This window comes from Budorcas taxicolor, chromosome 21 (genome assembly GCF_023091745.1).
Source record: "Budorcas taxicolor isolate Tak-1 chromosome 21, Takin1.1, whole genome shotgun sequence".
Classification (NCBI taxonomy): Eukaryota; Metazoa; Chordata; class Mammalia; order Artiodactyla; family Bovidae; genus Budorcas; species Budorcas taxicolor.
The window spans coordinates 9,785,166-9,809,877 of NC_068930.1; the positions used below are offsets into that span (position 1 = coordinate 9,785,166).

A 24,712-nucleotide genomic window follows, 5' to 3' on the forward strand; every position below is an offset into this window, starting at 1 on the left:
AGCTGAGCACCAAAGAATTGATGCTTTTGAACTGTGGCGTTGGAGAAGACTCTTGAGAGTTCCTTGGACTGCAAGGAGATAAAACCAGTCCATCCTAAAGGAGATCAGTCCTGAATATTCATTGGAAGGACTGACACTGAAGCTGAAACTCCAATACTTTGGCCACCCAATGCGAAGGACTGACTCCTGGGGAAAGACCCGATGCTGGGAAAGACTGAAGACAGGAAGATATGGGGATGACAGAGGATGAGATGGTGGGATGGCATCACCAACTTGATGGACATGAGTTTGAGCAAGCTCTAGGAGTTGGTGATGGACAAGGAAGCCTGGCATGCTACAGTCCACGAGATTGCAAAGAGTCGGACACGACTGAGTGACTGAACTGAACTGAAGAACTCTAATTCCAGAAGGCTATATATATATATATATATATACATACCCTTCAGAATTATGAAGACGAATGTAAAGTAAAAAACTATACAACTTTTAGAGGAAAAAAAGCAGAAGTAAGTCTTTAGGGCCTAGGATTAGAAAACATTCTTATACTTGATACTAAAAACATGATATATAAAAGTAAAAATTGTTCATGTGGACCTCATCAAAAGGTAAAACTTTTGCTCTGCAAAAGAACATGAAAATAGAAAGTATACAATGGGAGAAAATATTTGTAAACAGCATATACAACCAAGGACTGGTTTCCAGAATATATAAAGAATTCTTAAAATTCTTACAACTGAAAAAAGGACCCAAATAGAAAACATGCAATAGCCAAGAACAGACATTTCACTGAAGAAAAGATAAAGATGACAAGTATTTTAAAAGATGTCAAATGTTATTAGGCATTAGAGAAATACAAATTAAAATCACAATTAGATAAAACCACACATCTATCAAAATGAAAAAAAAAAGTTAAATAATGACATAAAAATAACACTGGTAAGATGTGGAGAAACTGGAACAATCACACACTACCAGGGGAGAATGTAAAATGGTACAGCCAACCTGGAAAATTATTTGGAAGTTTTTAATGAAATTACAAATTCAGATGAAAAGTGGCAGAGTAAGGATCTCCAAAAATTCTCTTTCCATAAAATTAACAAGAATACTGCCAAAAATTATTCCTAAGATGCATGTACAAAACTTTGGAAATTAAACTCAAAGACTTGCAGTAACAGAGGGGGGTCTGTTTAAGGAAAGCAGCAGGCAGGAGACGAGGCTGTGGCCATGGGGCATTCTCCCTTGCCCTGGTCCTACCCCCAGCTCTCCACCACTGCATGGCCTGGCAACACTGCGGTCACTTTCCCCTTTGCCTGCAGTGGCCTGGCCAGCACCGGGAGGGACAGACCCAAGCTGCAGTTCACTCCCAGAGAACCGTCATTTGACTGTCTCATGGTTCCCTGGAAGACCCCACTTGCAAGTGTGTTTTTAACTTGATCTGACTACAAGCTTGCCCAGTACAAAAACACTTTCCCCAGCTGTGACAAATTACAGGCCACTGTTTTAACTTCACTGCTGCCTAAGACAGTAGACCACAGCTGGAGCAAACAACAGACAACCAAAAAACTTAAACAAAAAAACTGGGGAAGGAGATTTACAGAGGAACTTTGAAAAACTGGCGTATTTCTAGAAATATACAAGGTCACATGCATGCCCAGAGTTGCACATATGCTCAGGAAAAGATCTGAGAAACCCTAAGCTCTCAACTCTGCTGAAATTGAAGCTCTTCATAAGAAATGAAGAAGGGCTTCCCTGGTGGCTCAGATGGTAAAGAATCTGCCTGCAATGCTGAAGACCTGGGTTTGATCCCTACGTTGGGAAGATCCCCTGGAGTAGGGAATGGCTACCCACTCCAATATTTTTGCCTGGAGAATCTCATGGACAGAGGAGCCTGGCAGGCTACAGCCCATAGGGTTGCAAAGAGTCAGACACCACTAACGTGATTTAGCACACACAGCACACATAAGAAGTGAAGTCTAAAGCAAAGCTGTCAACTGTCTACCTAACTGAGAGGGGAAGGTATGCCACAATACATACACAGCGACCTCAGCAAAGACTGGGAGACTTAGCAGATTCAGGTTGTTAAAGAAATCTCTGCTTAATCATTAGCTGACCACTAAAGTAACTGACTGGATTCTTATAAAAAAAAAAAGAATAAAAAGGAAAGGGAAAAAAAAAGAACAGAGTAGAGGAACTCCTTCTATAAGGGCCAAAACAATTGTGATACCAAATCCAGACAAAGACATAACCAGAAAAGAAGACTACAGACCATTATCTCTTATGAATACAGATGCAAAAATCTTCAACAAAATACTAGCAAGCCAAATCCAACAACATATAAAAAGGATTATACTCCGTGAGCAAATGAAAATTATCCCCAGTAACGCACAGCAGGTTCAACACACGAACATTAATAAAAACATGATCATCTCAATAGATGAAAGAAGGAAAGATTATCTGATAAAACCAAATAACTTTTATACTAAAAACAGAAAATAAAGTATAGAAGAGAATTTCCTCAGTTACATATGGGGACCTATGAAAAATCTAAAGCTAACACACTCAATGGCAAAAGACTAAAAACTTTCCTGCTAAGATCAACACAAAGATGCCCAGTCTCATCACTTCTATTCAACATTCTATATTCTAGCCAGAGCAACTAAGCAAAAAAAAGAAATAAAAGGTACATAGACCAGAAAGGAAGAAACACAACTCTTTATTGGTAGATGACTTGATCTTGTTTACAGAAAACTGGAAGGAATTCAACAAAAACAAGAAAGAGCTAATAAATGAGTCTGGCAAAGTTGAAGGCTATAATATCAATATATAAAAATCAACTGTATTTTTATACTGTTGTTGTTGTTTTAGTTGCTAAGTCATGTCTGACCTCTGCATCTGCATGGACTGAAGCCTGCCAAGCTCCTCTGTTCATGGGATTTCCCAGACAAGAATTTTCATATATTAGGCACTAAACAATTCTAAAGGGAAATTAAGAATATAATTCTATATACAAAAACATCAAAAAGAATAAATTTAACAGAAGAAATTCAGTATTTTTACACTAAAAAGTGTTCAATGTTCAAACTATTAAATTGTTGAAAGAAACTGAAGACCTAAATAAACAGAAAGATATCCCACATTCATGGATTAGAAGACATAATACTGTTAGGAGGGCAATAATCCACAAACTGATCTAAAGAGTCAATGTAATCATTATCAACAATAACAGTTGGCTTTTTTTTTTCTTTTATAAATTAAGAAGCAGATCTTAATATTCACATGGAAATGCAAGGGATTTAGAATAGCTAAAATCATTTTGAAAAACAAGAATAATGTTGGAGGATCCATACTTCTCAATTTTTAAACCTATTACAAAGCTAGAGTAATCAAGTCTCTGTGGTACTGGCAAAAAGATAAGACATATAGATCAACAGAATAGAATTGAGAATCAAGAAATATGCCTATGTGCCTATGTGCCCTGGGAAAAGAACAGCCGTCTCAATAAATGGTGGTAAGATAACTAGATATCCCACACAAAAATAGAACTTTAGATCTCTACATCACATAATATGCAAAAATTAACTCAAAATGTATCAAGACTTAAATGTAAAAGCTAAAACTATACGATTTAAATAAGAAAATGGAGGTAAATCTTCATGACACTGGATTAGAAAATCTTTCAGACATGATAACAAAACACAAACAGTTTATCAAAAAAAGTAAAAGATAAATCACACAGAACAGGAGAAAATATTTGCAAATCATATATATGATAAGGGTCTAGTATCTCAAACATATAAAACACTCTTAGAACTGAACAACAAAAAGACAACTATTATCATTTTTAAATGGACAACAGGTTTGAACAAATATTTCCCCAAAGAAAATACATAAATGACCAATAAGCACATGAAAATAACAAGTGTTGATGACAATGCAGAGAATCCTCACGTATTGTTGGTAGAACTACAAAATAGTACAGCCTCTTTGGAAAACAGTTTGGCAGTTCCTCAAACGTTAAACATAGAGTTACCTACCACTGCATTCCACTCCTAGGTAGAAACTCCAGAGAACTAAAAATAAATGTTCATAACCAAACTTCTACATAAATGTTTACAACCGCATTATTCACCATAGCCAAAATGTGGAGATAAGTCAAATGTCTACTGACTAAAAAATGGATCAACAAAATGCTGTCTATCCATGCGATGGAATATTATTCAGCCATAAAAAGAATGGATTCTGAAATATGCCACAGCATAGACGACACATGCTGTGCTAAAGCAGCCAGACGTAAACAGTCACATGTTGCATGATTCCACTCATACAAAATGGCCAGAATAGGGATATCCATAGAAACAGAAAGCAGATTATTGGCCACTAGGGAGTTACAAGGAATTCGGAGAGGGGAATGATTAGTAATTACCATTTAGGGTGATGAAAGTGTTCTGGATTAAACAGTGATAATGGTTGTTCCATCTTGTGTATATACCAAAACCAATGAACCATACACTTTTAAAGTGTATGATTAAATTTTTATGTAAATCATATTTCAATTTAAAAAATGAAACAAAGAATTTTCATATGATTCAGCAATTAAACTCTTAAGCATTTATCTCAGAGAAATGAAAACTTACTCATATGCCAAAAAACATGTACATGAATGTTTGTAGGAGCTTTATGCATAATAGCTAAAAATGAAACTAATATGTCCTTCAGTAGGTGAATGGACAAACTCTATTACATCCCTACCGTGAAATATAACTCAGCAACATAAAGGAACTACTGCTACATGCAACTACTTAAATAGGTCTCAGGGGAATTATGCTGCACGAAAAAAAAGCTAGCCCTGAAAGGCTGCATACTGTATGATTTATAAAACATAAAAAATTAAACTGACCAAGTTATAGAGATGGAGAACAGAGTAGCAGTTGCCAGGGTTTGGGGACATGGGGAATGCGATTTTAAAAGGGTAAAAAATTAGGAAAACGGAATAATATTAGTAGATTGTAGTATTGCCAATTTCCTGGTGGTGATCTTATTCTATAGTTATGTAAAACATGAACACTGGTAGAACCTAACAGGGTACACAAGGATGTTTATGAATTACTTCTTATGTGTGATACCACCATTATCTCAAAGCAAAAAGTTCAATTTTTTTTTTTAAAAAAAGGACAAATGAAGACTTTTTTTCAAGCAAACCAAATCTGATAGAATATAGAAACTAATATAAAAAGATATTTTCTCATTTTTAAGTTTAAGAATTTAAATGCAAAATTTATATAACAGTGTATTTCACCAGATACCAATTTTATCTCTCAGCTACAAATCTACCTGTTATGACATATTGGAGCTGGACCCTGTCGAAATTTCTCCTTTGCTAACTGATCTAATGTTAGGACTAATGTTATCAAAAGAAGGTGTTAAGAGTGACTCTGAAAGGTGAGAATAGCAGCAAGGCACCTCTCTGGGTCCAGTCCTCTTTCCATTTTTTATTCCGCAGAGCCAAGCCCCAGCAGCCCTCCTGGACCACTTTAAGCCACATCTCAAACCACGAACGCCCCAAGCTGAATTCAGTTTTGCAGCATCTCTGGCTGTTATTCTCAGGCCACGCTCCTCACCAACAATGCGCTTCTATAAGCAACTTCACCTGGCCTCATGTACCCGTCTTCCCACCGCGCGGCCACTGCTGTACTAGCTCTGCCATGGTCTCAAGCAGCTGCCCCCTCACCGTCAGGCTGCTTTTAATATGCCAGCTCTGGATTACGAATACGACTCCTGCAACAGTTAGATGATGTTACAGATCTGCTCTGGCCTAAATCAGATGGCAAGGATCTTCACCATGCGAATGCCATCCGCTTTGTGGCAGTCCTATCTTCTTCGAAGAGGTCTAACCTCAGCCTAGGGTTTGGAACTCTCCTAAGTCTTTAGTTCCTTCACTGTCCAATTCTCCAGGTACAGATCTACTTTTTTGTACTCACTAATTCTGAGTACCATGGAGTCCTTTTTAACCTCTTTTAGTAGTTAATAACATTTTACTAGTTAACAATTCTTCAATTTTCCCTGCTTAAATTAGTGGTATAGTTTCTACCTGGTATAGTGGTATAGTTTGACTGATATATATGGTTTACACATACATAGATCTCTCTCTCTCACAACACTCACACACATGTAAAACACAGGACAACAGCACAAAGGATAGGAGGGATGAACTGAATGCATTGATCCAAGGTTCTTATATTAAATGTGAAGTAGTATGTTATGTGAAGGCAGATTATAATAGGTTAAAGAAACATAAACCTTTCAATATTGAAATGAAGTAAAGTTAAAAAATCAATAACGGTAATAAAACATAATCTTAAAATAACACTGAAATAATTTAAAAGAAGGAAACTAAAGAGGGGAAAAATAATAGAGAACAATCGGGACAAATAGAAAAAACAATTGTTAAGATGGTGAACTTAAACACAATCCTGTCAGCAATCATAATAAACATAAATAGTCTAAATATTCCAGTGGAATGAGCCAGATTGTTAGACTGGTCAAAATCAAAGAACCAACTAATGCTGACTTCAAGAAACCCACTTGAGTTATAAAGGTAAAAACAGATTCAAGTAAAAGAATGTGAGTTTCAATTCCAGTACAGCAGAATGAACTTCAACTAGACTGATGCTCTGACAACTAAAACACTGAAGAGCACACACAGACAAAATGACCCTCAGGCACTGCAACAGTGAACAAAAGCCAGCTCCGGAAGAGAGGCAAAACTGAAGAATGACACTGGCTAAGTCTGAGCTTCGTCTTTTTTTTTCTTAACAGCATTTAGTCTAAGGAAAGGGACAAACAGTTACCACAAAAAGTGGCTAAAACTCCAAAAGAAAACTGCATTCTTGCTAGCCAAAATGAGGACAAATTTCAGGGCAACAATGGTCCCTGACAAACAGAATACCAGAGAATACCAGAAAACAAATAAACAAACAGGGAGGGGAAACCCCAAATCCTATGTATAAAACTTTGCCTGAATCAGTGGCTTATTCCAAAACCATTTGTATTGGAAAAAACTATAACTAAAGATAAAAGAACTGGACTGAGATTTCAGTTGCCTTCCAAAAGGCACTTTACTGTTTTGAGTCAACCAGGGAAACCACTGAAACAAAATATCAACACTCTTCAAAGAAATTAACAGATTTTAGTCTCCAAAACACATATCCTCAATTGTCAGAATATAATCTAAAATTACTTAACATATGAACACTCAGGAAAATGTCAATGACAATAAACAATGCATAGCAACCCCAAGACAACCCTGATGTTGGGAATTAGCAGACAACTCTCTAAAAGTAGTTGTTATAATTATGCATAGTGATCTAACGTAAAATATGTCTTAATTAAAAGATAAGGAAATCTTAGCAGAGAAACAGAAACTAAGAAAGGATGAAAGAAAATATTCTAGAACTGAAATGTTTTGATTACTGTAGCTCTGAAATACAATCTAAAGTCTAAAAGGGTTATACCTCCAGCTTTGTTCCGTTTTCCTTAGGATTGCTTTGGTAAGCCTGAGTCTTTTGTAGTTCCATATAAATTTTAGGATTATTTGTTCTAGTTCTGTGAAAGATGTCATGGGTAATTTGATAGGTATCACATTAAATCTGTAGATTGCCTGTGTGGTATGGCTATTTTAACTATATTAATTCTACCAATTCAAGATCTTGGAGACATATCAATATAAATGATTCAATCTAAGTGCAGAGAAAAAGGAGGAAACATGAAGTCCCTCAGAGGTATGTAGGACAATATCAACAAGATATATGTAACTGAGTCCAATAAAGACAGAGAGGGAAAGGTGCATAAAAAGTATTTGAAGAAATAATGGTTGAAAATGTCCCAAATTTGTTAAAAGACATAAATTCACTGATTCAATTAGCTCAGCAAACTCCAAGATAAATACAAAGAATATTATACCAAGGCACATCACAGTTAAATTTCTAAAAGCCAAGATCAAAAGAAATTCTTCAAAGAAGTCAGAGAAAAATGATATATTACACACACGTGGAGAATGACAAAAATTCCACTGACTTCTTATGAGAATCTACGGAGATATGAAGATAGTCAAATACTTTCAAGAAGCTCAAAAAAATAAAAACTGTCAATCCAGAATTCAACTGCCATTGTGTAGATAACTCAGTTTGGAGTCTTATGTTGCAATCTTCTTCATCTTCATGACTGGTTCACCTTTTTGCCTGAAGCCCTCAAGGATTTTTCCAGTATACTTCAAAGTCTGAAAAAGCTTTTGAAAAACTGTCACACCCACTACTAATAGAAAAATTCTTGAGAAAACAGGAATTAATAGTGTGGTAGGCAGTGCCTAGGATGGTCCCCGGTGGTCCCCACTCCTCGGCATGCAGGAGGATGCCGGCCTCCCCTGGAGTGTCACAGCAACAGTGATGCGATGCTACTTCCATGAATAGACGAGAAAGGGGCAAGGGGTCCTCTCTCACGTAGCCTCGTGTGCTCTTCTGCTTGCTCACTCTGATCGAAGTCAGCTGCCAGGTTGTGAGCTACATAATAGAGGCTAAGTGGCGATGAACTAAGGGAGTTCTCTGACCAACAGCCAGCTAGGAACTGATGCCCTCAGTCTAACAACCTGCAAGGAATTGGTAGAATCCTGCCAACAACCATATGAGTGAACACAGACAGAGGATCTTTCCTCAGTTGAGCTTTCGGGTAAGTCAGCAGCCCTGGGCAACAATCTTGATTAGAGCCTTGAGAGAGACACTGAAGCAAAGGGATCCAGCTAAGCCAAGCCCAGATTATGGACCTTCAAAAAATACAAGAGAATAAGTGTTTATTCTTTTAACTACCCCTACATTTTAAGCAACTACATTAACAGATGCTTAATCTGTTGAGCAGCAATAGATTATTAACACAGATGGATACTTACTTAACACATAAGAATTGTGTTAACTGTAAGGCCAGCATCTTTCTTAGTGGAGAAAACCTGGAGGTATTCCCACTAAGGTCTGAAAGAAGACAAGGATACCTACTACCTCAAATACAATTTTACACTGCTCTGGGGAAGGAATGGTCAACACAATCAGAATAGAGAAAATAAAGATTTGGAAAAGGAGAAGTAACACTGTATTTTCAGACATGAGAGTAGAGTATACCTGGAAAATTCTGGAGAATCAATGATAAAAGTAACTCAAACAACAGCAGATTTCAGGAAGGAGCAAGACATACAGTTAATATGCAAAAAGCCATAGTGCTCCTATAACAAAAATTGCCCAGTTAGGAGATATAACAGATAAGAAAGATCATTTACACAGTGAAAAAATTAACATTTAGGAAAAAACTATTAGAAATGTTCAAAACCTATATGGAGAAAAATATAAAGTAATCTATTAAGGATAGAAAAGTAGGGCTAAAAAATGTTAATACGTCCCTGTTCTTAGAAATATATACTAAAGTAGTCAGGGGTGAAAAACCACACTTCAGAATAAATGCACATATAATATATTTAAAGAGAATGAAAACAAAAACTTGATAAACCAAATAGGGCAGAACGTCACTGAGGATATGTTGCAATGCAAACTACTATAGCCACTATGGATAACAGTGTGGAGATTCTTTAAAAAACTGGAAATAGAACTGCCTTATGACCCAGCAATCCCACTGCTGGGCATACACACTGAGGAAATCAGAATTGAAAGAGACATGTGTACCCCAATGTTCATCGCAGCACTGTTTATAATAGCCAGGACATGGAAGCAACCTAGACGTCCATCAGCAGACGAATGGATAAGAAAGCTCTGGTACATATACACAATGGAGTATTACTCAGCCATTAAAAAGAACACATTTGAATCAGTTCTAATGAGGTGGATGAAACTGGAGCCTATTATACAGAGTGAAGTAAGCCAGAAAGAAAAACACCAATACGGTATACTAACATATATATATGGAATTTAGAAAGACGGTAACGATAACCCTGTATCCGAGACAGCAAAAGAGACACAGATGTATAGAACAGTCTTTTGGACTTTTGAGGGAGAGGGAGAGGGTGGGATGATTTGGGAGAATGGCATGGAAACATGTATAATATCACATATGAAACGAACTGCCAGTCCAGGTTCGATGCAGGATACAGGATGCTTGGGGCTGGTGCACTGGGATGACTCAGAGGGATGGTACAGGGAGGGAGGTGGGAGGGGGGTTTAGGATTGGGAACACGTGTACACCTGTGGTGGATTCATGTTGATGTATGGCAAAACCAATACAATATTGTAAAGTAATTAGCCTCCAATTAAAATAAATAAATTTAAATTAAAAAAATAAATGAATAAAGTGAACCTAATCCAGAAGAAACAATCAAACAAGACATCTAAAAAAAAACATCTTGAGGGGAAATTGGGATAATTTAAATATGAACTGTATATTAAATGATATTATTGAATTAATACTACTTTTCTTAGACCTAAAAATAATAAAATTATGTGCAAGGATGTCTTTATTCTTAGATACACAGGGGCTTCCCAGGTGGCACTAGTGGTAAAGAATCCACCTTCCAATGCAGGAGACACAGGAGACGTGGGTTCGATCCCTAGTCGGGGAAGACTCCTTGGAGTAGGAAATAGCAACCTACTCCAGCATTCTCTGCCTGCAAAATTCTGTGGACAGAGGAGCCTAGGGGGCTACAATCCATGGGGCCACAGAGAGTCGAACACAACTGAGTGCACGTGCGCACACACACACACACAATAATGTGTGCAATTTTGTGTGTAAGAGAGACAGGGTGAAAGGAAAGGAAAGGAGAGAAAGAGGGGGAGTAAAAAGAGAGTAGAAGGGGGAAAGAGAGGAAGGAAATGAAGCAAAATGTTAACTGGTAACATTTAGGTAAAGCCTGTACAGTTGGTCCTTGAACAAGAGGGTTTAAAGTGCACAGGTCCAATTACATTCTGATTTTTTTCCAACAAATTTCTACTAAGTACTACACCATCCAAGGTTGTATAAGTCCACAGATGTGGAACTGTGGATGTGGATGTTAGGGAAATTAAAAAGTCTTGTTTAGGCTTCAGAAACAAAGCAGAGCAGGCCTCTGACCTTGCTCCTAACCTGCCTGGACACTGCCCTGACTGTGAGTGACTGTCTTCTGTGAATGCAAGACTGGCAGCATCATAGATGAGACAGGGGATGAATCTTGAGATTGTTGAGCCTCTGGAGGGGAGCTGGGGAGCAAGCCCCAGGTTTAAAAACATTCCAAGTTTTATGCATTAACATGAAATCAGAGCTGCTATTTGCTCACAGATTGATGACCATCTCCTGGAATTCTAAGTGGGACCCAAACTGCGATCTCTAAAGTCTAACCCACTGAGCAGACACGCCGCCTGGGACATTTTCCCAGTTGAGACTCCTGATGTGCTGTGTCACGGGACTTGCCACTGCTGTTTGAGTCTGGATGTTGGTGAGAATCCAGTTTGGTGATGTATCCTCTGCTGTTTCTATTTCTCTTTTCTTTTAATCTTAGTATACTGAAAGTAAGCTAGATAATTCTCTAATAAATATTGGTTATTATTTATTTGTACAGAATGAGTAGTATATGTATCTATGTGAGAGTTGGACTATAAAGAAATCTGAGGGCCAAAGAATTGATGCTTTTGAACCGTAGGGTTGGAGAAGACTCTTGAGAGTCTCTTGGACTGCATGGAGATCCAACCAGTCCATTCTAAAGGAGATCATCGCTGAGCGTTCATTGGAAGGACTGATGTTGAAGCTGAAACTCCAATACTTTGACCACCTGATGCAAAGCACTGACTCATTTGAAAAGACTCTGATGCTGGGAAAGATTGAGGGTGGGAGAAAGGGATGACAGAGGATGAGATGGTTGGGTGGCATCACCAACTCGATCAACATGAGTCTGAGTAAGCTCCGGGAGTTGGTGATGGACAGGGAGGCCTGGAGTGCTGCAGTCCATGGGGTCACAAAGAGTACGACACAACTGAACGACTGAACTGAGCTGACAGAACAAGTGGCTTATTTTGTTAACAAATCCTTTGAACCTGAGACAAAAGTGAAAGCTTTTGGCAAAACAATGGAGGACTATAAAGTTATACCTGGATTTTCAACTATGACAGGGTGGCACCTCTAACCTCCACGTTAGGTCAACTGTATGGATGTTCATTGTACTGTGCTTCCAACTTTTTTGTTGGTCAGAAATTTTTCAAAAACAAAAGGTTGGGTAAAATGACAGAGACTTCTGGCTTATAGATGAAGGTGTAAAATTAGCTCTCTCAAATTTACTTCCTGAAAATCATGCCAAATAATAAAAAGAACAAGAAAAGGTGATGCAAATTCCTCCCTTGACAAAATTAGGAGGCAGGTAGAAAGAAAGGGAAATACAAGATATGGAAATTTCTTATCTTCCTTAGTCAAGAGATAAAGTCAATATACTAAAAACAAAGGCGTAAATGCATTTTTAAAAGATACAGTATTTAGTATTATGGAGGTAATCATCAAAAGAACTAAAACAAATGCAGGATGTAGGGAAGGAGGCTTTTACTCTATATTTTAAATCTTTATACCATCAGGCTGTTTATATCAGCAGCATATGTAGTAGTAGTAACAATACTAACAATCACATGCTAAGTCACTTGAGCTGTGTCCCACTCTGTGACCCACCCCCCGCCATGGACTGTAGCCCTCCAGGCTCCTCTGTCCATGGGATTTTCCAGACAGGCAGGAATATTGAAGTGGATTGCTATTTCCTTCTCCAGGGGATCTTCCTAACCCAGATATCAAACCCACGCCTCTTATGTCTCCTGCATTGGCAGGTGGGTTCTTTACCATTAGTGCCAACTGGGAAGCCCAATGCTCCCAATTCCATGGACTATCCAGAAGGATTCTGTGACCAAGATGCTGCAAGAAAAAAAAACGTATCTTTCATCATCTTTACTACCCTGAAGTAAGATATTTAAAACATAAATGTAAATGTTAAGATACTTTAAAATACTATTGGGTTTAGCAGAACCACAGGTCTACCTACATGAGCACCATGATCATAATACCAAAAAATAATAAATTAATACATAAAATATTCCCTATTATTTAAAATAACTTAAAATTATGTTCATTCTTGTTTTTTTTAAAAAAAAATTTGAATAAACAGACTCACAGTTCCACAAGGTTTGGAAGCTTCTGAGCAAGGTTTTCTGGCTGAAAATTAAAAACTCAGAATTAAATTTTATTTTTGAAAACTGTATAAACATTTCTAAACAGCTTAAATACAAAGTACTACCTTCTGAAGGGCTGTAAATTTTGACAAAATGTGAAAATAATACATCAGCAGGTCTGGGTTTATGCTTACATAGATCAAACTACAATTTAAATGTATACATATGAACACTTAAAATCCATATCCCTTGGAGAAACCAGATCTCATATTCCATGGTCACAGAAGAAATAAAAATGTTTTAACAGACACAGACAGAGGGAATAGCACCATATGACGCCAGGGCCAGCGGTGGGAGGGATGCAGCTACAAAGCCAAGGAACACCATGGGCAAAGCACCCTGACCTGCCCCTGGGAGTTCAGAGAAAAGAACAGACGCTCCCTCAAAGCCACAAAAAGGAACTAACCCAACCAACACCGTGGTTTTGAGCTTCTGCCCTCCACAACTGTGAGACAGTAAATTTCTGCTATTTTAAGCCACCTAGCCTATGTGATTCGTTACAATAGCCCTAAATATAATAATACCAACCCCTCGTCAAACCAAAATCCCAAACTACTTCTGACATCGCAGAAGGCCAGACACCAAGATATAACTAAACTCAGAATAAACAGAGTAAGCTGGAGCTCAGGTGGCCTAAGGGAGGTCACATTTGGACCAGGTTCTAAGTCCTGAGTAGGAGCGTGATGTGACAGGGACAGGAAGCAGGCCACAGGGAGGAGGAAGGGAGTTGGGGCTAAGCCCTCGGTAGAAGGAAGAGCCTCCTGTAAGTAACTGAAAGTCAGCCTGCGTCTGTCTGTCTGTCTCTCTCTCTCTCTCTCTCTCTCTCTCTCACACACACACACACACACACACACAGACAGGAGTTGTTAAGACTGAAAGAGCACACCGAGTCAGGAGTAACATTTTTTTTTTATTCTACACTAAAACATACTGCAGAATTAAGCTAGATATCAATAACAAAGAATCAGGAATGGTTTTGTAAAAGAAATTATGACTAACTTGAGGCTTGAAAGACATAACTATCAGGTTGCCATGGAGTTGGGAGGAGGAGTGTTCTGGTTAGCTTTCTAGGCACATGAATCAACATGTGAAAAGACAAAAGAGAGACAGGTGTGTTTAAGAAATCACAAACACAATTTGTTCTACTGTAACTGCCCGGCAGCACTCATGACAAAATCTTACATTTCAAAAGCACTTATAAAAATAATTGTCTCAATAGAAAAATAAAAGTTCAGGGGAGTGTAAATGTTTAGATTTGTAACAAGTAAGTTTTCTTACAGGAGCCTGGAAACAGTGGCCATCATTAGAAAACGGAGAGTGCTGTTATTCTCCATCTACTTTTGTATCATCTGAATTGTTAATAATGAGCATATGTCTTTTAAAATTAAAAAAATTAAAATTAAAACGTAAAATGTACTATATAAATTGTTACACAATTGAGGAATCAATCACATTATATGTAACTTAGGTTCTAAATACTCAATAAGAGAAATGCCATTAGTTTGGTATTTCTGGTATATCTGGGCCACAGAGAATAAAGGTATATAATTTTGAAGAGAGTACCAAGGAACAGTTCACTAGGGTCTTATATTTTATATGGAGGAAAAACTGTTTTTTTAAAATCTTGAACACAATGGTTTATTTTAATCAAGGAGACAAAGTTATTATTTTCATATTGGCATACTGATGTATTTACTTAGCAACAGTATCCCAAGCTACTTACATATATAATAGCCCTCACACTTCCAAAATAACCAAATAGCACTGAATCTGAATACTGTTTTGAAGTCAGTGAAACATTTATTAAATTTCCACTTTTGATAAAACCACTTTTAGTTTTCAAATGCCGAACTGTGATTCCTTTTCCCCTATGTTTGGACATCAATATCTGCAATGAAGTCCTTCACCCCAAGTCTTTCCTTGAGCGCTGAGGAAAGTGCTTTTCTTGGATCTAAGTTTCCAAAATGTTTCTTTTAGTACTGGTATCTCCCCCAGTAAGAGGAATATATACTTCCACCTGTGGGGATACTTACAAGACATCCCAGGCAAACTAAAGCACTGAGAGGGTGGGAGAGAGAGGTAAGAAGCTATCTGGCTGTTCCTCTTAAAAAGGAAAGGCTTGTCAGGAAAAGAAGTGCTATTAGACCTCAACTAGATTGATCTGCTATAATATCAACACTATATCTGGCTAATTACAGGACCCATGGTCATTCTTTACAGATGCCTTCTTGGCTCTTACCAGACCGTATTGCAATTTTTCCATGACCAGCTAGTTACCTCTGGGAGATATTTACCTACACACACAATTAAGCACTGTATAATGTTTCTGCTGCCATTACTGCATCACTATATTTTTACCAGTAAGTACATTGTGTTTTAATTTAAAAATAAGCACACCAACCTTGAGAAAAGTGGCAGCTCATTAGAAAGCTGGGTTCGAAAAAAAAAAGCAAAAAGCCTGGTAAAGAATCAGCCTGCTGCATAGGCTGTGGCTGACATCTACTGGTGTTCTAAAATATCATTCTCTGCTTCCTAGTGGTACATTTTAGCAATGAAACTAAATAATATCAGAAACACTATATATTTTAATTTTCCTATTTCCATAGTTTATGAAAAGTAGGTAAGAGACTGGATCACTATATATTAACATCAACATTGTTGTTACTCTGTGAGTAACTAAGGAGCTTCCCAGGTGACTCGGATGGTAAAGAATCCGCCTGCAATGCTGGAGACCCAGATTTGATTCCTGGGTCAGAAAAATCACCTGGAGAAGGGAACGGCAACCCACTCCAGTGGGAAATCTTGCCTGGGAATCCCATGGACAGAGGAGCCTGGCGGGCCCCAGTCCATGGGTCATGAAGAGCTGGACACGGCTAAGCGAATAACACACAGAACAACTAAGGTCTAATGCTGGATTACAGACGCCACACAAATAGGACTCAGGCTACTAAGTTTTAAATGTTTTCAAATTTTAAAATCCTGATAGATTAAGAGTAATAATCTTAAAGTGCCTTGCAAAACTATTATTACTATTATTTCCTTCTTTTTCACAAATTTGACATACAAAAGTTTTAATAGATAAACAATCTGTACCCAAATTCCTTGAGTATGAATACTTCCTTCTAAACTAATTGAAAATTGTTTTATAAATCAATCCAAAATTCTCATCATTAAATCTCATATTATCACTTAATAATTTTTTCTTTACAAATAATGTAAAAGTAAACTTCAGTAAACACAGTATAAAATTCACTTCAAATCTTGAATCAATGATGCTTTACCATGTACTTTTATGGAACACTTACAACCTCCTTAATGGTAATATTTTAAAATTGTATATCTTGGAACAAATACTTCAAATATGTGGCAAACACACGTTCAATTGCATTCTCTTATAGTCACTGTGTACCACTTACTTTCCTTTCTCCTTCTGGGCAACAGGCAGGATTGCACTTAAGCTCAACATGGTTAAGTAACTTGCTTTGGTCAATGGAATTATGTCCAAGTAGAGACCTTAAGAGAGTTTGCACATGAGAGGTCCACAGTGACCTTTACCAGCTTTCATCCCTGAGTAAAGATACTATGAACCAAAGTCCCCAAGAGATCTGCGAGAGTAGTGCAGTATGAAAAAAAAAAAAAAAAATCATTGAATCATTAGGATTCAGGGTTCAGCAAAATATGCTCCATCCTACCTCTAACAACACATTTCAAAGAAGTCCTGAATTAAATGCATAGTTTTTATAGCAGTTATAAAAAGTAGAATAAAGTCAGACCTCTACTTCAAACCATATACCAAAGTTAACTAAAAATGGAGCTGCTGCTGCTGCTGCTGCTGCTGCTAAGTCGCTTCAGTCGTGTCCGACTCTGTGCGACCCCACAGACGGCAGCCCGCCAGGCTCCCTGGGATTCTCCAGGCAAGAACACTGGAGTGGGTTGCCATTTCCTTCTCCAATGCATGAAAGAGAAAAGTGAAAGTGAAGATGCTCAGTCGTGCCTGACTCTTAGTGACCCCATGGACTGCAGCCTACCAGGCTCTTCCGTCCATGGGATTTTCCAGGCAAGAGGACTGGAGTGGGGTGCCATTGCCTTCTCCTAAAAATGGATCTATCAATGACTTATATCTAAGTGCTAAAACAATAAAATTCATGGAAGAACCATGAGTAAATCTTCATTATCATGGGCCAAAAGCAGGGGCACCAATAGAAAAAACAGATCAGCCAGACTTCATCAAAATTAAAAATTTTCTGCATAAGAGAACATTACAAGAAACTGAAAGGCAATATATAAAATGGGAGAAAATATCTGCAAATCATATACCTGGGAAGTGTCTAGAACATTAACAACTCAACCACACACACACAAAAAAAAATCCCTTGAAAAATGGGCAAAGGATTTGAGAAGACATTCTTTAAAGAAGACATGCAACCTGCCAATAAACACGTGAAGACACCCAACTTCATTAGCATTAAAGTGAAGTTGCTCAGTCGTGTCCAACTCTTTGGGACCCCATAGACTGCAGCCTACCAGGCTCCTCCATCCATGGGATTCTCCAGGCAAGAGTACTGGAGTGGATTGCCATTTCCTTTTCTAGGGGATCTTCCCAACCCAGGGATCGGACCCGGGTCTCCCACACTGCAGGCAGACGCTTTACCATCTGAGCCACCAGCATCTCATCAGGGAAATGCAAATCAAAACCACAATGAGGTACTACTTCAAAATCACCAGGATGGCCATAATTTGTTACAAATGTAAACTTAACTATTGATGAGGAACTGAGAAACAGGAACCCTTGTACACTGCTGGCAGTAATGTAAAATGGTTCAGCCACTATAGAATAGTTTGGCTGTTCCTCAAAAAGTTAAACATAGAATTGCCATAAGATTTCATATTTCTACTCCTATATATACCCAAAATAATTAAAAGCAGGTACTTGAACATTTACATGTATACCCATGTGCATAGAAGCAGTGTTCATAATAGCTATAAGGTGGGAACAGCCCAAATGTCCATCAATGGACGAACAGATAAACAAACTGTGGTATACACACACTGTGGCTGCTACTGCTAAGTCGTTTCAGTCGTGTCCAACTCTGCGCGACCCCATAGACGGCAGCCCACCAGGCTCCCCCGTCCCTGGGATTCTCCAGGCAAGAACACTGGAGTGGGTTGCCATTTCCTTCTCCAATGGATGAAAGTGAAAAGTGAAAGTGAAGTTGCTCAGTCGTGTCCGACTCTTAGCAACCCCATGGACTGCAGCCCACCAGGCTCCTCCGTCCATGGGATTTTCCAGGCAAGAGTACTGGGGTGGGGTGCCATTGCCTTCTCCACACACTGTGGAATCTTTATTAAATTATAAGGAATGAAGAAATGATACACGCTACCATCTGGATGAAACTTGAGAACATTTTTCTAAGTGAAAAGAAGTCAGACACAAAGGTGATACGCTGAATGATCCCAATATACGAAATATCCAAAACAGGTAAATCCAGAGAGAGAGAACACAGACTGGCAGCTCCAGGCCTGGGGTGTAGGGGGAGTAGCAAGAGACTGCTTAATAGGTAAGGGGCTTTGCTTTTGAGTGATGGTATGTTTGGAACTAAACAAAGGTGGTGTTGTGCAACACTGTATATTCTGAATGCTACTGATTTTTCACTTTAAAATGGTTAATTTTTCATGAAGTGAATTTCACCTCAATAAATTATTTTTAATTTTAATAGAGTTACTTCATTCAAAAACCACCACAACATACTCAATAAGTTTTCTAGTTGGATCAATAATTTGGTATCACTTTTTCTGGGCAAGCATACAGCACGAGTTCAATACCATGGGGTTATATGAGAACAACCAAAGAAAACCTCTTAACTCCCAGGAATATTAGTTTATTCCTCCTCCAGTATTTCTCCTCCTTTTATGTATGTTATAGAGCAAGATCTCTCAACAGTAGTCAGAAGCCCTGGCAAGCTAACGGGAACAGAGACAAATGAGCAGCCCTACCTTTCCTCGTCCACAATAGCAGAAATGCCCATCACAGCCCTACTCACCATTTGCCCCACAATGTCCCTTAACATTTAGCCTCTTATCTCTTGGCTCACTTCCATTAACTACTCAGTTTCTTCTCTTAAAATTTCTCTTGAAATAAATGTTAAGCAGACCAAAAAAGCATGAGCCTTGTCTTAAACACTTGTCTTATTTCCTTGATGTTTTCTGGAGACAGAAAACCACAGCAGATTCTCAATACCTGAATCTATATCATCAAAATCTCTGACAGTTAAGTTCATTTCTTCTGCAATAAGTAACACAACGAAATGTTATTAACTATGGTTTTCATGTGAATAATCCTAGAAAGCCTGAGACACGTATCGGGGGGAGAGGAGAGGAGGTGCTAAAGAGAGGGAGAAGGGGCAATAAGAAATGCTTTTAAGAGCATTACTAGCTCACTAACCCCTCCCAACCATTCCTAACAAGAGCTGTGCAATCAGTTAGGTCAAGGACCACTAGAAGTTACCACTAACATCCTGTTTCCCAGCAAAAATGTAATGAGACTATAATGTGCAAATAATGGGCACTCTATTCATAAGCAATATAAAAAGATAATCCCAAACATACATCAGTGTTTTATGAGAAAATGCAAATTTTGATTACCCAGATACAAAAACATAACATCTTTAGAGTTTTTTTATTTTAATGGTTCTTAAAAAAAAAAAGAAGCAAGAAAACCATGGCAAATATTCAAATTTCTTGGAATGCATCCATCAGAACAATCAAAAATATTTTATGTCCCAAGTTCATTAAAATAAAAATTTCATTGGAAATCCATTGAATACAAGCATTACAAATTTTAAAATAAAGCCATTTCAAAAGTAAAGGAAATGGAAAGGAGGGGCAGAACTGAGGGAAGGTAAAATTTTCAAAATGTGGACAAATTCTTTTGTTTCTAAAGTTGTCTTTGAAGTGCCTAAAAAAGAACTCTGGGATCATTTTCCTTTATAATTCTGTAGCATTAACACATAGTGGTAGTTTGATTTTCATGATAATAATGAGTTGCTACCATTGAGTCTAATTTTTTTTTTTTTCAGTCACACACACCACTGGTCCAACAGAACTTTCTGCAACATGGAAATATTTTCTATCTACCCACCCAATATGGTGGCCACTAGCCACATATGACCATTAAGTATTTAAAAGATTATTTATTATGACTAAGGAATTGAATTTTCAGTATTTTGTTATAATTTAAACAGTACCACATATAACTAGTAGTTATCATACTAGAAAGTAACTTTCTAGTATTACTTTCTAATACTAGTTAGTATTACACTCACTACCATTTTTTTCACTTAAACTCAGCTCTTTGGACACAGAACATAAAAGAACTACTTAACTGTATGAATGATAAAATTTTTTAATTATTTTCTTAAAATGATGAAGTACTTGCTTGACATTTATAGCGGTTAAAATTATTCTTTTAAAAATATAAATAAATAAATGTTAAGTATCTGCAAAACTGCAAGTGTTTTATTGCCAAAAATGTAAAAAAAAATTTCCAAACTGTTATTTTTCACTTAGCAACAAACCTTTACAGAAAAAATATGCTCAAAATTAAAAAGTCTGTACATCTAGTACATTTACAAACCGAAATATGTACAGTCGGTCTGTGTGAGTTCTGTATCCTTGGATTCAACTAACCATGCATCAAAAATAATCAGGGAAAAAATATTCCAGAAAGTTTCAAAAAGCAAAACTTGAATTGCTACACCAACAACTATTACATAACATTCACACTGTCTTCACAACTACTTATATAGGATTTACACTGTATTAGGCATTATAAATAATCTAGAGATGATGTAAAGTACACAGGAAGATGTGCATCGGTTACATGCAAATACCAAGCCATCTGATACAAGGGACTTGAGCAGCCTCTGATTTTGGTACTGGAATGAGTTCCCAGTTCCCCACAGATACCAAGGGATGTCTGTATCTGAATATTTTCCAAAAGAAGACAAAGATCAAAAATTACTAAAATTCTGTAAAACACTAATATTAAAAATATTTGTGTAAAAACGAAAGCTGTGGAGATATCCTAAGCAAGGGTTGGAGGCTGGATCACCACTTGCCCCTGCCTACTTTCTATTTTTTAATAAAACCTATTTAATGTGCATTCAATGATTTTATAAACGGAATTTTCAAAGTCAAAAATAGACACAAAAAAGAACACTAAACACTTTTTCCGTAAGGCCAAATTAACCATTTAAAAATACATCTAGCCTTTACAATCCTATATGCTTATGACACAATTGCTTGTTTTAGGAAGGAACAATGTTCCAAGCTCAAAGCATATTTCAAACATCTTACATACATTTTATCTATATTCATCTATCAATCGAGAGAGAGAGAAACAGAGACTGATTTGATGGGACTAACATACAGAAACTGGTATCTCACTCTTGGTGCACAGGTGCCTAATTTTTAGTATAGTGAATGCTTGAAAATGAATTTAAACATATGGAAACATACACAAATGTGTACAAGCCTTCTGCTTGTACACGGAATCCCTCAAGTACATAAGGATAGAGTCTAGAGTGAAAGGTCTGAATCCCTGTCACATCTTTCTAAACTCTCTCCTAATTTCCCAGGCCAAAACTACTACAAGTCAGGAAGAGTGAGTTAAGTCATGTTCCCCATATTTCTTTAAGAATGTACAGAATGATGCATGTTGTAAAAGTATTTCTATCAAGAACAATTAGACTCACAGTAAAACTCAAGAGGTAAACTTCAAAGAGGTAACTAGAAAAATTCACTTCATGTGGAACACGTCATTGTTCCACAGTGGATAAATGTAGCTAAACTTTTACATGGTGCTAGGCTAGAAACAGGCCACCAACAAATACCTGCAGAATTAGAAAAGCAGCACTGACTGCACTACAAATCAGAAGACCCGCGTCTTGCTCTAAATGGCCACAAAGATGACTTGAGATCCATCTAGTAACCTCTTCTAAGCTTACTTACCTCAAAAACTGACTAAACTATCTACAAAGCTCCATCTAGCTTTAAAATTCTGTGATTCAACAGAATAAATTATAGGTAAACATTAATTTTCCAAGCTATTTTAAATAGTTTGTTTACTATCTGACAAGGATCTACTGACAACCAACCAGTAACACTGAGAGGAAAAAATACTTATATCTGAAGATTCAAAAGGAAAAATAGCTTAGATTTCAGTAGATGGGAATACCAGACCACCTGACCTACATTCTGGGAAATCTGTATACTAGTCACAAAGCAACAGTTAGAACTGGACATGGAACAACAGACTGATTCCAAATAGGAAAAGGAGTATGTCAAGGCTGTATATTGTCACCCTGCTTATTTAACTTATATCAGAGTACATCATGAGAAACGCTGGGCTGGATGAAGCACAAGTTGGAATCAAGATTTCAAGGAGAAATATCAATAACCTCAGATATGCAGATGACACCACAGTTATGGCAGAAAGTGAAGAGAAACTAAAAAGCCTCTTGATGAAAGTGAAAGAGGAGAGTGAAAAAGTTGGCTTAAAGCTCAACATTCAGAAAACGAAGATCATGGCATCTGGTCCCATCACTTCATGGGAAATAGATGGGGAAAAAATGGAAATAGTGACAGACTTTATTTTGGGGGGCTCCAAAATCACTGCAGATGGTGACTGCAGCCATGAAATTAAAAGACGTTTGCTCCTTGGAAGAAAAGCTATAACCAAAGTAGACAGCATATTAAAAAGCAGAGACACTGCTTTACCAACAAAGGTCCGTCTAGTCAAAGCTATGGTTTTTCCAGTAGTCATGTATGGATGTGAGAGCTGGATTATAAAGAAAGCTGAGTGCAGAAAAACTGATGCTTTTGAACTGTGGCGTTGGAGAAGACTCTTGAGAGTCCCTTGGACTGCAAGGAGATCCAACCTGTCCATCCTAAAGGAAATCAGTCCTGAACATTCATTGGAAAGACTGATGCTGAAGCTGAAACTCCAATACTTTGGCCACCTGATGCAAAGAACCAACTCATCTGAAAAGCCCCTGATGCTGGGAAAGATTGAAGGTGGGAGGAGAAGGGGATGACAGAGGATGAGATGGTTGGATGGCATCACCACCTCGATGGACATGAATTTGAGCAAGCTCCGTGAGTTGGTGATGAACAGGGAAGCCTGGTGTGCTGCAGTCCACGGGGTCGCAAAGAGTTGGACACAACTGAATGACTCAACTGATAACAAAACTCAAACTTTTCAGGTGCAGGTGTGTTAACTGAGATAGTTACTGGTACATTTGTAATAAATGTTTTGCAGGACTATAGCATATATTATAAATAAGCATTAAAACACAGACAGAGCTGTTTCCATGCATTCAGGTTTAGAAATAACTAAGATGTTTCTGTTGGAGAAGGCGATCGCAACCCACTCCAATACCCTTGCCTGGAAAATCCCACGGACAGAGGACCCTGGTAGGCTGCAGTCCATGGGGTCGCTAAGAGTCGGACACGACTGAGCGACTTCACTTTGACTTTCACTTTCATGCACTGGAGAAGGAAATGGCAACCCACTCCAGTATTCTTGCCTAGAGAATCCCAGGGATGGGGGAGCCCGGTGGGCTGCCGTCTATGGGGTCGCACAGAGTCGGACACGACTGAAGCAACTTAGCAAGATGTTTCTGTACAGTGCTAACTCGAGAACAGAGTGTTCATGGCGATTATGGAGACTGTGGAAGATGCAAGGGTCTGACAAATTAGAGGGAAACAGAAGTCCTTTGCTGGAATTCAAAATGACACCATCAAACAAAAAGAAAACCATTCCCTCTCCCTACTTCTTCTGGCACATTTGATTGCATGGTGCTCATTTTTACCATCTCTTTAATTTGCTGATTTTCCCTTCAAGGTGTTCTGATGATCATTTGATCTAGATACTACTCTTACCAAATTCAAAACAGGTAGAGCATATAGCTGGATGACTTCTCAGTCATCAACACTTTTCACCCTCAACCCAGCCACCAGCTTCAAGGAGCATAAACGCAAGCATCACCATCACTGTAAATCAAAATGTTTAGACTCACTGATTAATAATCTGAGAGCTGGGAAAGATCTTAGTAGCACTAAATTCCAACAAACTCATTTTCATGTTTAATTGTCAAAATCATAAATATCTACTGAAATGAATATAAACCAAACTCAGTAGTTAGTAGGACCTTTCCCTTTTACTATAAACACTTAAGTGTAAGGCTCTGTTTATTAGAGCTCCTATCCCAACTCTTGTGGCCTCCCTCTTCCACAGCTATCATCTCTATTAAGTTTGATGTATTCTTTTTTATGCCTCAGTTTACTTGTCTATAAAGCAGGAATAATAGTGACTACCTCATACAATTATCTTGCAGATCAATTGGATTAACACATATAAATTACTTAAAACCATGCTTGGCACTTAATAACACCTCAAACGATGGTAGCTGCTATCAGATTTTAACCCA

General features: G+C 37.8%; 1 protein-coding gene across 4 annotated transcripts in view; it reads right to left on the reverse strand.

The window, feature by feature from the left end:
* LRRC28 (leucine rich repeat containing 28) overlaps positions 1–24,712 on the reverse strand; it is a 200,620-nt gene that overhangs the window by 164,090 nt on the left and 11,818 nt on the right. For all 4 annotated transcript variants that reach the window (XM_052659598.1, XM_052659597.1, XM_052659596.1 and 1 more), the window contains exon 3: positions 13,166–13,206. In XM_052659598.1, coding sequence (XP_052515558.1) covers positions 13,166–13,206 — 41 coding nt within the window. The remainder of the gene's footprint in view (positions 1–13,165; positions 13,207–24,712) is intronic.